Consider the following 13,397-nt stretch of genomic DNA (forward strand, 5'->3'; position numbering starts at 1 on the left):
CCCACCCCCATATCCTCCTTTTGGGGGGACCTGTGATGCATGCGTAGGGGTGGGCACTGAAGGAACCCGTGTTCCTTAAACAGAAAGAAGTCCTTCTGAGTCTAGGAATCCTCCTCCAAGTCAACACCACTCCCAGCCTTGCCCCCTCCCTCCCCCGCCAGACACATCAAGAAGGAATTCCAAGTTGATGTCAGAAGGATTGCCCTGAAGTTCCTCGGAAAATGGGGTGGCTGGGTGAGCACCACCCCAGGCCTTCACCACTTAGAGCTCATCTTCATCCAGCTTGGCAAGTCTGGCTTGGGAGGGAGGGGTGTTTGGAATTGGTGGAGCTGGAGGAGAGTCACGAGGAGCTCGGGGGATGTCACTGAGGGCCTGAAGAAAGACTCAAGTTAGAGGAGAAAAAAAAGTCCTGGAATCCACCCTCACCCCTTTCTTTTCAGTGTATGCCCCTAGCTAAGCCACCTCCTCTTGCTAGACATCTTAGATCATCTAAGATCGTCAGCTTCTCCCAGGGTTAAACTGGAAGGGGGAAGGTAAGAGTAGGGAAGTAGGAAGGGGCAGACAAAAGGCAGGTGGTAGAAAAAGGGAATGATATGGGGGAGGAGGATTTAGGGATCCCAGAATAAGAGAGGCCCTCCCCATTCTGCCCCCATAACAGGGGAACTCCTTTCCTCATACCTGTGTGTCCAGGGGCAGGGGGGCTCTGGCCACCTCCCCTTTGGGCAACAGCAGCAGGGAGGGGAGAGAGCCATTGATGGGTGCATGTGTGCTGACCTGGGCCCGGTCTCCAGGCCGAATTCTCCCAGGACTCCCCACCCCAAGCCCTCCTGGCCGCCCCAGGCTGTTGGTCTGGCTCTCTCGTCTCTGATACTCAATGGGTGACTGCAATGCTGGGGCAAAGAGAGGAACAGAAGGAGGGTTACAACAGGTTCTTTCCCTAAGGGCTCTGCCCAGATCATCTTCCCACTTTGCCCTCCTCCCACGAACTGTCAGCCATTGTAAATTGCTGGGGAGATGGGGAGAAGCTGGGGTCAAGAGGGCAGGGATTGGAGATTGGGCAGTGAGGGATTCGGGAGGTCAAAGGGCTGAAAGAGCACGTCAGGGAGGGAAGGGTGAGAGCTTCACCATTGAGAAAGTCCCGCTGGCTTTCCAGGATCTGAGCCACTTGCTTGATCCAGGCCTGACTCACTGCAGGGTCTGCAGTCTGCAGGACATAGCGCTGGATCCCACCCTCTGGCCCCCTGGAGGTCAGTGCAAAGCGGCAAGGGTCACCTTGGAGGTTCCCCTCCAGTCCCAGGCAGCTCACCTGGATTGGCAAATAGGAGAGAGCCCCCAGATTCTTTAGGCCCTCTCTGGTTCCTGTCCCCTCCAACAAATCCAAGAGCCAGACATTCTCTCAGAGGCCTCGCCCCATCCCAGCCAGACCCCTCCCTTGCGGCCTCCTCCCCACCTTGATGCTGCTCTTGTATACATATCCAGCCTGTGATCCTCCTCGGACTCCTCCTCCCAGGGCCTCACTGAAGATGACAATTTGCTCGAAGAGGAAGACACGTCTCTCTCGACCCCGGGAGGACAGCAGCCCCCCAGCCTCGGGCTCTGTGACCCAGAATGTGTCCTGGCCCAAGAGCTTCCCCTGAGCAGTGAGTTTGCCCTAGAACCAAAGGGTAGTGATTTTGAGAAAAAAAGCAAGGAGAGAAAAGGGACATTCTCTGCTCCTCCCTCCTTCCCCTGATGCTCCCAACCAACCATGGGGTCAGTCCCAGGGGAGGGACAGTTCCCCACGAGGACCTCCCAAGTGCTCAGACAGGGGCCAAAGAGCATTGGGCCTCCAATTTCCTGTTCTAGCCCCATACCTCAAACCCCCGAAGTCTCCCCAGGGTCATCATGTCATTGCAGCACTTGGGTACAAAGCACATGACCTCCACAGCGTGCTGGGTCGCAGGTGAAGAGAGGAGCATTGTCATTGTCGAGAAAGAGCCTCTTCAGACCATGTTTCAACTCTCAACCAGCCTCCGCGTAAAAACCAGACAGCTCAACACCACCCAAGGAGCAGGGGGCGGGGGAGGGGGGAACCCAGGAGACCAAAAAAATAAGAGGTATGTGGTGTGTGTCCTAGCAGATTTGGGAGTCCTCACCTCCAGCTCTTCAGTATCCATCCCAGCTCTACTATAATATTTGAGAAAATCCTAAGATGTAGAAAAGAAATGCTCAGGGAGGTCTTGAGGACACCCTCAGAAACTCTCACATCCTCCCCCTGAGGACACAGGTGAGGATGCCCAGGAAGTCTGGGGGGAGCCTTAGGAACCCTGGGGAGATGAACGAGAAAAGGGCTATCCCAGCCAGCAGAACCCCCAGGGAACAGGTGCTCCTGACCTTGAGCAGCAGCTGGTATTTCATGATCCTCTGCACTGGTTTGATGAGGAGGTCGTTGAGCTGTAGGCGGTGCCCTAGCTGCTGCCGGAGCTCCTGGGGACAGGAATGTGGTTATGCAGCCTGGAGAGCCTGATGATTCTGTCCCCTTTCCCCCAAGGTCCCTCAGCCACTGACCTCAAAGTAGCTGTCCCCAAATTCTGACACCACGTGCTCTGACTTGGGCTTGTTCTGACAGTACACCACGTACATATGCAGCCGGCGCTCCTAACAGGGGTCAAGGTGAAGGAGCGCAGGACGGGTGAGGAGAGAGAACACCTCTCTCGGGAGCCCGGACCCACTCCCAAGCCCCGTCCCTCCAGGGCCACCCTCCTAAGCCTCACGTGTTTGATGAATAGCTGAGCCAGCCAATCAGGATCCTTCAAACACCGCCGTAGCTCCTGCAGGAAATAGCTGGAGGGGTTGGCAAGGAAAAGGCTGGTCAAATACCCCCACCCCACGCAACTGAGAGCTGTCTACCCAGGTTGTGATCAAGCAGCTCCAAACGTTCCTCAGGCAACCATGGCCCCTGGCTAGGTTACAGAGAAAATGAGACATACGCCCTTCCCCCTCACTCTCGGGGATCCACCACTCACTCTCGATGCCACTCATAGATTTGCTGGATGTTCCCAAACACAATCCTGTCACGGCCTCGAAGACTCTCCGGGACCCCCTGAGCAGCCATGGTGGCCATGTAACCCTGCAGGAAGGTTGGGGCGGGAGCATGAGTGTGGGGGGCCAGCCCTGGTGGGGAAAACCCCTCCCCCAAGAAGTCCAGCATGTAGAGGGTACTGGGAAGGTGGGACAGAGGAGTACTAAGGCATCTCCTAAAATTAGCCCTGAGCAGAGGGAAAGGGCTGGGCTGCGGCTGGGAAGAGAAAAGGGGACTACCTCCACAATCTGCCCCAAGTCGTCCACATACATTTTCTCTGTCTCTACCAGTTCGCTCAAGACATACCTGGGAAGAGAGCAGGAGTGCACATCCTTGGTTTAGCCACTTCCTCCCTCCTGGACTAGAAGCCCCTTCACTACCACAGCCAACCTCAGAGGAAATTCCAAGTATTAAATCTAAAATGTGAGGGACAGTTTCTGGAAGTTGCACAATGGGTGGGGGGGCAGAGGGGAGGGAGTGTGTGGGAACACTTACATACTCCTTTCCAGAGCCTTCCTCTTCTGTTCCTCCTCACTCTCAGGGGCTTGGGACAGAGTCTCCTCCTCAGGTGGCTGGAAGGAAAGAACATCCTAGAGCAAGTAGACAGATGCTTTTGGGGAAGCCATGCAGACCCATTTCTTCATACCTGTGTCTTATCTCCAGGGCCCTCCAACAATGTGGTCAGCAGGGTGAGTTCTGGCAGCTCCTCTCCTGTGGCTAGAGCTGGTTCCAGCATCCAGTTCTGGGAGCCAGAGGTCATGTGTCAGAGGTCATGGACAGTAGCTATGTCTCCCCAGTGGCCAGTGGCCCCCAACCTGCCCTCTCTCCCAGTGTCCTTCATGGATGTCCTACATGCTTTTGTGGTGCTCCCTGCTCACCTCATATGGTCCAGCCTGGCCACCGTCTGCCTCAGTTTCCACACTGAGGCAATGTTTGGAATGATCCAACCATCTTCTCAGGCCACTGACTGGCCCTGGGGGGCCCGGGGAACAGGGGCCAGAGCTGAGGCCAGAGCTGGGGCCAGAGGGGGCAGCCAGACCCGAAGCAGCTGAAGCTGAGATACTCCCCTCACTGCCAGCAATGGAATAGGATTCTAATGGGGAGCGGGGGGGGGGGGGGGGAAGGGGCCATAGATATTATTCCAGCTCTAGATTCAGGGTCCCTAGGGAGCTCCCAGAGGCCCTTCTTCATGATGCTGAGCCCTCCCCCAGGGCCCACTCTCTTGCCATCCTCATTTGAGTTGGCCAGGATAGAAAATTTCCCCTGGGCACCCTTGGGAGGAAGGACAGTAAACACCTGGGCTCCCAAGGCCTGGAAGCTCCAGTTATATATGGAGGCCCCCCCATATCCTAAGTATGCTATAGATATGGAGGGGCAGCCATCTGGGGAGACACTGGACGCTGGGGGTGGCCATCTGCTCTCCTACAAGCCACCCCCTCCCAATGGGCACAGACCATTCCCTGAGAAGGTGGTGGGGGGAGAGCTAAAAGCCCATCTGCCACCCCCAGACCCCTCCTGCACCAATTGCAGTGATCACTATAAAAAGAAAAGACTTCTGCAGCCCATCTCCCCAACACATGCACAAACCCAATTGCGGGGTGGGGGGAGGCAAGTGAGGAGAGCTCATCAGGGTTATCTTTGCCCTGGGCTCAGGAACAGAGGATCTGAGATTTGTCATAAAGCCCCTGGTAGACCCTCATCCTCATTCCTCCATTCCTCTGTCCCTCTTCAGATCTGAAGTAGATTCTCAGCAAAAGGCTTTAAGGAAGATCCAGTTCTAGGCCCAGGGGGATTGTGGATGGGTTTTTCTCATACCCAGTTGACTGCAGGACAGAGAGAAGAGTTTCCTGCCCCTTCCCCAATTTCCTTGAACTGATTACAAATTTGGAGGCAGATGGGATCTTGGAGATCTACTAAGTCACTTCCCTGGAAAACACAGGTAGAAGTCTCCAGCCTCTAAATCCCTAGGGCCAGGTCAATCTGATGCCCTGAACCCTCAGCCCGCCCCCCACTCAACGCCGGGCCCTTGCGACCTCGCACTCACCACGACCCCCCCGGGCGAAGCAGCAGCCGCATTTTGCCAGCACTTTTCGGATCACGTGGGGACAGGCACAGCGACCCCCCTTGTGCCCCCCCCGCATGGCGCCCGGGCCCCCCCGCACCCCCCACCCGGCCCGGCCATGCAGGGGGAATCACGGGGGGCGGGGCGGGGACGGCGCAGGGCGCACACCCCCCCTCCCTCCTACCCCGCTCCAGGCTGGGGGAGGGGGGGAGGGAGGGAACAGGGAGGGGGCGTCCAGGGGTAGGCGGAAGTCTGGTCTGGGGGAGGGCTGGGGGCTCTGCAGAGCCGGCGGCGCGAGGCCGGGCAGCCGAGCTGGGCGGGGAGGGTTTCCGGAACCCAGTCGGTGCGGGGCCCAGGGTCCAGATGTCCAGCGGGGCGGGGAGGGATGGTGGGGGAAGCTGGGCTGGGATGCGGCAGCCGCTCCAGCTCGGTCTCCGGCCTCTCGGGTTTGGGGTGGTTCTAGGCCCGGGCAGGGAGGAGGCGGGGACCGACTCCCCGAGTCACTGGCGCTGCGCGGGTCCCGGCCGAACGGCGAGCCGAAGAACAGGCCCGGCCGCGGTGCCGCCGCGGGGAGGGGCCTCTGCGGTCCAGCTCCGCCCTCTCCCTCCGGTTTCCCCCCTTCAGCCTGTGCCGGGCTCCAGCCCCAATCCCCCTCCCCCAGGCACCACCACGTTCCCACTCCACGTCCCCACCGCCTCCGCCTCTCCTCTCCAGCCTCGGCTCTCCTCCCCGGGTTCCCCTCCCTCCTGCTTCTCGGGCTCCCGACTGCGGAGCGCAGGGGTCGGGGGTAAGCCGGGCGGCGGGGTCTGCCCAGGTCGCCCCTCCGCCTCTGCGGTGGAGAAGGGTGCGGATGGATGGGCCTGGGCCTGTGTGAAGACGTCCCGGGGGCTGGGACTGTCCCTAGCCGCGCAGGGGTAGACAAGCCCCCTCCCTTTCGGGGATGCGTGAATGGGGAGCTCTGTGGGGAACGCAGCCCAGGTGTCGCCCTCTCGCCAGACCCTTCTTTCCTCCAGGCCCCAGCACTCCAGCTGAGGCTAATCACCAATTAAGGCGAAGTCCTGGAGGCCGGGCTGGCGAGGGGCCAGGGGTGGGGCGCGGGGACACTCCGCCTGCGGGGGCTCGGGACCGGCTGATGTGGGGGACGCACAGCGGACTAGAGGGCGAGAAGCGTGGAGGTCTTGGCAATTAAATGGGTCTCATGCAGATTAGATGCAAACCTTTACGCTAATAAGAGCAGCATTATTTGAATTCGCCACTTTGCGCAGGAGGGCAAACTGTGCCCCACCCCACCCCCAGCTTCTTACCGAGCAGCGGAGCCCAGGCGGGGACCTCACGTTCGCGCTCCCCTTTCTGATCCCCCTCGGTACAGTCAGACTCTGTCTCGGTCCCTCCTGGCCCTAGGGGGCTTCTCTTCGGGGGCTGTGGAGAAAGACTGGTGGTAAGGAAACCGCCCTCCACGCCCAGCCTTGACCTCCTGCTTCTCCTTGGTCCTCCTGTCAAATCCACATTGTTGTAAAAGGGTCGCTTAGGCTGGGTTGGAGGGAGCGGTTCACCCAGACCAGGGCCCTGACCCTCTTTTGGAACTCATGGGTTCCTGCAACTGCCCTGCAGAATTCCTGTTTGCGGGTAAATTGAGTTGTGGGGTGCAGACCTCCTGGAGCCCCCTAAAGATTCCCGACCCCACCGTGGTCCCCCTTTCTTACCCCCTCCTGCCCGGGGAGGGCGCATGCGCGCAGCATGCCCCCCATGACCCCCAGTATCCGGTCAGTGCGGCCAGGGGCGGGGCGGTCCGGGGGCTTCATGCTGGACCCCTACCCTGCTCCAAGTTTCAGGGCCGAGGGGGCACGGAAGCTGGGGGGCTCTAGGCCTGCGCGCGTCCGGGGAGTTGCTGCTGTGGAATCCGCCCCCTGCCCGGCTCCGCCCCCACTCCCACCCCAGCCAAACTTCTCAAAGGGCTAGGGTTGTTGCTTTCTCTACAACCGAAGTTCAGCAACAAACAAACCCCTCTTAATCCCGATTCCGACGTGGACGCGTCAGGAGCCCACTAAATACGTGCCTTTTCCCCAGGCGCTCTGGAGCAGAGACTGGGGAGACACAGGGATTTCCCCGATCACCACCCCCTTCCCCTCCTCAGCAGGTTCCGCTCCCCACCCCACCCCCACCCTGGTCCACAGAACAGAACGGGTGTGGCATAGAGAGTTGCATATTTTACTTTATTTTTATTAAATTAAAAGCTACAGTCTGGCGGCGATTCCAGAACAGGGTAAGGAGGCTCCTTATAGGGGGCAGAGCGGGAGACAGACTGACAGAGACGGAGACACAGGACAGAAAGGACAAGGTTAAGGTAGAAGGGGGACTGTTTCTGAAGAACACACAAGGCCAGCTCCTTGGGGGCTCAGCTCAGCCCCATGCCCCCTCCCCCACACCGAAGTTCAGCAGCGGAGCAGTTTGTGGGGGCAGGGGGCTCAAGAGACCCTCCTTCCCCACCCAGGTCCTTTCTCAGCTTAGTCATTGGAGCACAGCACATACCAGAAAAAGCCAAGGGCAGTGGAGGGGGGTAGGGAGATTGGGAGTATGTACAGGGGAGGAGGGGAGCAGAGCCTGGGAGATCCCTCTGCCAGAAGGGAGTGGTTCACACTGCACTGAAGCACTCGCCTGTGGGGGGACAGGGGAAGGGACTGCCCTCCCTCTCTGAACTCCTTCCCCAGTCAGACTGGTGCCCTATTCGCGTGGTGTGGGGGGCAGAGGGAGAGAGGAGAACAGAGGCTTCCGCTGGGTCCTATGGAGAAAGGCAAGGGCTTGGCAAAGGGGAAGGCCTTCAGTCATCCGTGATACCCTTGGCTCTCAGCTCTTCTTGCACCCGGGTCAGGTAGGTGGGGTCTGGGTACCCAAACCTGGGAGCAAAGAGAAATGAAGGTCAGGATTAGCTGTTGCAGCTTACTCATATTAGCCTCATGTTCACCCTCATTCTGGGTGCCCCAGTCCAGCCCCACCCCACCTCCCCTAAGGATATCCAAACCCCAGGTAACTTAGCCCAATTCTGCTTAGTTTTGTAGGTGAAGCTGGGCATACTGGACCAGGTTGAATGTAGAGAAACTGGCATGGAAGAGATGGTTGAATAGTTTGGGGGTGGTCCTCTCCAGTTAGGAGGCTCCCAGCAGGAGAGGGGATTAATGTCATTCCCTCACTGGAAATGGAGAGAAGGGGAGGGGCCAAGGGAAAGGAAATGAAGAAGGGTCGCACAGCTGGGGTCCCCCTGTGCAGCTGGTCTTGTGGTGGATGTCGTTCCAGGTGATGACATTCGGTCTCCCTGTGGTCATGGACGTGCCGATAGTGAAGGTGAGTCGCTGGTCAAATGCCTTGCGGAACAGGGTCAGCACCTTGTTGCCCTCAGGGCAGTCCGGGAGGTAGGCCACCCGGGTGGTGCCGGGATAGCGAACTCCTGGGTTTGGGTGTTCAGCCTGGGAGGGAGGGGAGGCAGACAGGACGGTGAGCAGCTGGGCGTCTGAAGGCCCACCATGCCACCAGAGGGTCATCCTGGCCGGCTGTCTGTCTGTGCACCCCCAGCTAATGCTGACAGGGCAGCAACAGGCTGAGAGCCTGTCACGGAAGGAGAGACTTCCTTGAAAGGTTTGGACAGCAGGAGCCTGTTTTTGGACAAAATCCTTACTATTAAAGAAGTTCTTTCTGCTGCCTCAATCCCTCAAGTCTCAATTCAGCGACAAGCGGATTCTCAAACGAGATGGGAAGTAGCCAGTCCTTACTCACCAGATAACTCAGCAGAAATGTGAAGACTGAGAATAAGCTATCTTTCAGCCTTCCCTTCTCCACCTGAGAACGCTCCCAAGCTTCTCTGCCTGCCTGACCTGTTCCATTTGCCCATTACTCTTCTTCAGAGCTTCGCCCGCCCTCTGCAAACCAGGACTGAGAATTACTCTTGCTTGGTCAAGCAGGAAGAGACCGCTAGGCTCCTGACCGCTCCTGTTTTAACCTTCCACTGTCTCATCAATCGGGAACAAAGTAACACTCAGTGCCCTGCGAGGAGGGTCAGCCCCCTTCCTGCTGCGCCCGCCGGCACCTGAGCCACAATCTCCACAGAATTCACCCCTGCCAAGAATAGTTGTTGACATCCAAGTTCATCAAGGAAATAGTATTCAATGCCTTTCTCTCGTATCTGATTTTCCTGTGTGCCTTGGGGTTGTGGGACAGAAAAGCTGGGCCTGAAGGGGACCTCCTAGCTCCGGGGCACTGAGTGGGAAGGCATACTGGGAGACAGCAAGACTACGTCACATCTAACAAATACACTCCCCTTCACCCAGTTTGCCTAGGTCAGAGAACGTGCTTGGGGAAAACCAAAGTGGGGAAAACCAAAGGGCAAAGGCAGGCCATAGGTCTTCTTACCCCCTGGACACCGGGCGGGAAGACGTACTGGATGACGATGGTGCCATACTTCTCATAGCTGGGCAGTAAGAGTGTGGCGTCCTTAGAGACCAGCATCCGCCCATTCTGGGGCTGGTTGCCCACCAGCTGCCCATAGAAGCGGCCACACATGGGACAGGCCTTTTTCACCTGCAGGGCCCGGGTGATGCAGCCCTCACAGAATGAGTGCCGGCACTTCTCCAATGTCTTGGCGTTCTGGATCTCCCCCAGACAGATGGGGCAGGTGCTCTCCTGTTCTTCAGCCTCCTCCCGAAGGCGGGGAGGAAGGGGAGGGGGGAGGGGAGGGGGAGGGGGAGGGAGCCCCCGAGCCCCTGGGGGCAGAAGCGGGGCTGCTCGCAGAGGGGGAGGGGGGGGCCCTGGACGGTGTAGCTCAGGGTGCTCCCCGCCACCCCCCAAAGCCAGGCAGCCCATAAGCTCGCCCTGCCTCTGAGCTTTCTTCAGCTCTTTCTCAGCCTCTTTTAGCAGCCCCTTGAGAGCCTTCCGGGCCAGGTAGAGCCCATTGGGAGGGGCCGGGGGAGGGCCCTGCGGGGAAAGCTGGAGGACATAGATGTCAGAAGTCTCGCCATCTATGAGGATGGACACACGGTGCTCCTCCCGAAGCCGGGCCAGCCGGGCTGGGGTCTCCTTGCTCAGGAAGTCCCACACAGGCTTGGAGACAGTCACTTTGTTCTTGCAGGTGCCTCCACAGGCTGCCATTCTGGACAGGACGAACGACACTGCCCCCAGGGTGAAAGGGACTCAGGGTGGGGGGTCCCCGTTTGACAAAATCAGTGCCTCCTACTTCAGGTTCCTCTCCAACCCTATATTACCTCTACTATCTCAAAGTCCAACCCCCAACTCCTCCCCCAAGTTCATTTTCTGTCTCCTCTTATCTTTCAAACCCCAGCACCCACTGAAGAGCAAGAAAGTTTCTCTAACTTTATTATCATCATCTGAGCTAAGCACCAGTCTTGGTTCTCTTTATACTCCTCCCCAGATCACAGAAACAATCTCGCCCTCCTCCCTCTGGGTGAAAACTGGCTTCTTTAAAGGGGAGGGAGACTTTGTGCTCACTTTGATCCTGAAGAGCTTAGAATTGGCATGCAGGCTCTCTCTCACTGTCCCTGCTCCCTACTTGTAGGTTGTGTGACCTGGTGGGTGGAAAGGAAAAGGAAGGAAAGTGAGAAACCCCGTCCCCCCTTCCCACATGCGCCAACACGGCAGCCCATGTAACAGAAGACTGGGAACCTGGGTGTAAGTTACTGGGAATGGGATTACTTGGCACACGGAATGGAGGAAACCAATTTAAAGGCGAAGCTGAGTTTCCCATGGGAGGCAGATACCTGGGAAGCCCATGGACAATGAGAGCAGCAGAAATCCCTCTATTTCCACACTCAGCTGACCAGGACTAGCGGGAAGGGGGAGAGTAGAGAGTAAAAGGTTATGATGACAAATGTTACCATACCCGCCTCACCCCACTCCACCAGCAGCCCAGAAACCAAACAAAAACTCCTCTTCCATTTCCTCTCCTTCTCTTCTGCAGAACTGCATCCCCAGCCTCTCCCAAGTTGCTAAAGATGGAACTTCAACATGCTAACTTTCCTCTTTTCTTCCCCAGCTCTGAGGCTCTCAAGAAAGCCTAGGGCACAGATAAGAGAAGTCAGGAAGGGAAAAGCCCACACAGATGGAGGTCTTTCTTGCCACCTCCCTCAGATCACATGGGTAAGAATATTACCTATGCTCTCCCAACTCCTCACCCTACCCCGTATTCCCAAATAATTCAGTCCCTATCGCTAGGGAGCCTTCTTTGAGAGCTAACCCAGTCCCTTCTGCTGAAGTCTGTTTGGAATGCCAACAAAGTGGCAACAGCCCCTAAATAATGAAGTTCTTACTGTCACCTTTTAAACAACCCCCAGCCCCGCACTGGGGCAGTAAGCCTGTCAGCAACCCAGTCTGCATTTAGGGAGGTGTGGGGCTCAGCAGGGGCTCAGCTGGAGGAGACTTAGGTTTCCCCTGAGTCTTACCATGTTCAGCTACAGAGCTGTCCCTACACCTCCAAATGTAGCTCAAATAGAAAGAGAGGCCATTAGTGTGACCTCAATTCCTTGACTGATCCAAAGGGGAGCGGCTCTCTGTTTGTGCCTCCATCATAGTCCCCTCAAGGCCAGATGCACCTCGAGATTCAGAAAGTGAAACTGAAATCCTAGAACCTCAGCTCATTCTGTCTATCCAAGGTGGAACCCAGGACCTAGATGTCCTTAGCTCCAAGTCCTGCTGGCACAGAGAAGGGAGGCGGGGCCACAGCTTATGCTGGGTCTCTGATTCTTCTGGGGCAACCCAGGCCAGACACAGGGCCAGTCCCTCCCTCCAGACGGCGGCCACACAGGGGCAGCGGGGGAAGGGCGAGGGTCCCTGGGGGCACCAACTGAGGCAGCCCCATCCCTCCCCCATGACCTCCTGCAAGATCCAGAACCAATCCCCACGTCCCCCTCTCGCCGGAGCCCCCAGAGCCCCACCACTGGGTGGGGGTGCATGTCGGCCCGATCGCGGTTCCCAGAACCCCCAAATGGAGGCCAAGGCTGGAGGGTGATAGGAAGAGGATCGGTCAGGCGTGGAGGGGGCCCCCGGCGCCGCGCGCGGGTAAGGAGGCGGAGGAGGGGGCGCAGGGGGGGCAGGGAGGGCGCGCGGGGGTTGCGAGCGGGGTCCGGGGGGCGCGCGGTGGGTATGGGGGGCGCCGGGCTCACCTACCTCCCGTCAGCGCCGCCATTGCCGGTCACATGACTGAGGCTGTTGCTGGGATGACGGTCTGGGCCTTAGCAACAAGGGGGGGGAGACCCCGAGAAGGTGGGGGGGAGTTTGCAGAGGGGGTGCAGACTGAGAGAAAGGGTAGGAGGGAGGACGGCACCCGCTTCCCCCGTACAGGTGATAATCACCGTTTCCTTTGACCCCCTTCCATCCACGAGCCCCTGCCCTTCCGCCCCGAAACAAAAATGGAGGAGCCGTCCCAGTCTTTGGAGGGAGGGGGTGGCGTGTGGAACCGAGGGTAGGAGGTTAAATCTCTTAGAGACGCCACCCTTCTCGCTTCCCCCTCCCGGGGTTGGGGTGGGGGGGGGCTCTCCCTTTGCTTTCCCAGCCAGCTGCGTGGCAGCTTCTGCAGGCTGGTGGCGGATGGGTGGGCGAGGAGTGTCGGCTTAGGTAGGTGGGGAAGGGGGCAATTCTTCTGTGATCCTTATGCTATTGCTAGAAGGGACTTTGAGGAATAATTTGGGATGGGAAGAAGAGTCATAGTAAGAAATTCACTGGTTCTAAAAAATAAACAAACCCCAGGACTAAACTATTTCAATCCCTTCCCTCCTCGCTTGCGTTTTCCTAGATTGTTACCTTCTGTGACCCCCACAACCTGCTCCCGGATGGGTGTTGGTAAGTGCCTCCGACTTTTGTTTCCACAAACAGGGATACTGAGGCTAGTGCAGAACGGGAAGTGAATACATCTTTTTAAAAAATGCCTTGGGGTGGGGTCTGGGGGTGTCAAGTCTATGGTTCAAATAGAGTTAAAAACTCAAAGGAAAAACAGCTCTGCTCTGTTCTGCTTCCCACATCAGAGCAATCTCCGCCCCCAGTCCAATTCACTTCCCTGGGGCCACATCAAGCCAGGTTTTTCCACCAGCCAAAAGACCTCCTCGGCCAAACAGTACTGGATCTCCCAGACTGGCAACAACTTCTATTTATCCACCCCTTTTTTCACTCCCCCCCTCTGGGCTGGAGGATTGGTCCCTTTCTTCACTTTCCCAGGACCCCGTTGTACTCTTCCCGCTCTCCAGACAGAGGACATATTTCCCAGGAAGCCTGGGGAAA

The 13,397-nt window shown here is 57.9% G+C and overlaps 2 protein-coding genes across 8 annotated transcripts; both read right to left on the reverse strand.

Moving 5' to 3' along the window:
- ARHGEF25 (Rho guanine nucleotide exchange factor 25) lies at positions 1-6,970 on the reverse strand. Of its 2 annotated transcripts, XM_032420569.1 has the most exons (16): positions 6,827-6,970; positions 6,428-6,542; positions 3,940-4,154; positions 3,708-3,803; positions 3,557-3,633; positions 3,301-3,367; positions 3,006-3,109; positions 2,754-2,823; positions 2,548-2,637; positions 2,374-2,466; positions 2,136-2,186; positions 1,854-1,931; positions 1,451-1,651; positions 1,126-1,306; positions 679-890; positions 1-372 (listed from the first exon to the last, which is right to left on the reverse strand). In XM_032420569.1, the coding sequence occupies exons 1-16, from the start codon at positions 6,923-6,925 to the stop codon at positions 262-264; spliced, it is 1,860 nt and encodes a 619-aa protein (XP_032276460.1). In that variant the 5' UTR covers positions 6,926-6,970; the 3' UTR covers positions 1-261. The 2 variants fall into 2 exon arrangements, with proteins under 2 accessions (XP_032276460.1, XP_032276461.1); XM_032420570.1 differs by lacking the exons at positions 6,428-6,542; positions 6,827-6,970 and adding an exon at positions 5,106-5,233.
- Positions 6,971-7,329: 359 nt separating this feature from the next.
- Positions 7,330-13,017, reverse strand: DTX3 (deltex E3 ubiquitin ligase 3). 6 transcript variants are annotated; one of them, XM_032420573.1, is made up of 7 exons: positions 12,924-13,017; positions 12,291-12,354; positions 10,886-10,950; positions 10,617-10,693; positions 9,525-10,260; positions 8,367-8,584; positions 7,330-8,017 (listed from the first exon to the last, which is right to left on the reverse strand). In XM_032420573.1, the coding sequence occupies exons 4-7, from the start codon at positions 10,643-10,645 to the stop codon at positions 7,942-7,944; spliced, it is 1,059 nt and encodes a 352-aa protein (XP_032276464.1). In that variant the 5' UTR covers positions 10,646-10,693; positions 10,886-10,950; positions 12,291-12,354; positions 12,924-13,017; the 3' UTR covers positions 7,330-7,941. The 6 variants fall into 6 exon arrangements, with proteins under 6 accessions (XP_032276464.1, XP_032276465.1, XP_032276463.1 ...); XM_032420574.1 differs by lacking the exon at positions 12,924-13,017 and adding an exon at positions 11,567-11,716 and having other exon boundaries at positions 12,291-12,697; XM_032420572.1 differs by lacking the exon at positions 12,924-13,017 and having other exon boundaries at positions 12,291-12,697.
- Between the last annotated feature and the right edge of the window lie 380 nt (positions 13,018-13,397).

This window comes from Phoca vitulina, unplaced genomic scaffold (assembly GCF_004348235.1).
Source record: "Phoca vitulina isolate PV1807 unplaced genomic scaffold, GSC_HSeal_1.0 scaffold23, whole genome shotgun sequence".
Taxonomy (NCBI): domain Eukaryota; kingdom Metazoa; phylum Chordata; class Mammalia; order Carnivora; family Phocidae; genus Phoca; species Phoca vitulina.

Excerpts from the sequence above, each read along its gene's own strand:
- DTX3 (XM_032420573.1), bottom strand. The coding sequence starts at position 10,645 with ATGCCAATTCTAAGCTCTTCAGGATCAAA. Across the intron at positions 8,585-9,524 it reads TCCCGCCCGGTGTCCAGGGG|GCTGAACACCCAAACCCAGG; the intron begins GTAAGAAGACCT and ends CCTCCCTCCCAG. Across the intron at positions 8,018-8,366 it reads TGCACAGGGGGACCCCAGCT|GTTTGGGTACCCAGACCCCA; the intron begins GTGCGACCCTTC and ends CTTTGCTCCCAG.
- ARHGEF25 (XM_032420569.1), bottom strand. The coding sequence starts at position 6,925 with ATGAAGCCCCCGGACCGCCCCGCCCCTGGCCGCACTGACCGGATACTG. Across the intron at positions 3,110-3,300 it reads ACTTGGGGCAGATTGTGGAG|GGTTACATGGCCACCATGGC; the intron begins GTAGTCCCCTTT and ends ACCTTCCTGCAG. Across the intron at positions 891-1,125 it reads CCAGCGGGACTTTCTCAATG|CATTGCAGTCACCCATTGAG; the intron begins GTGAAGCTCTCA and ends TCTTTGCCCCAG.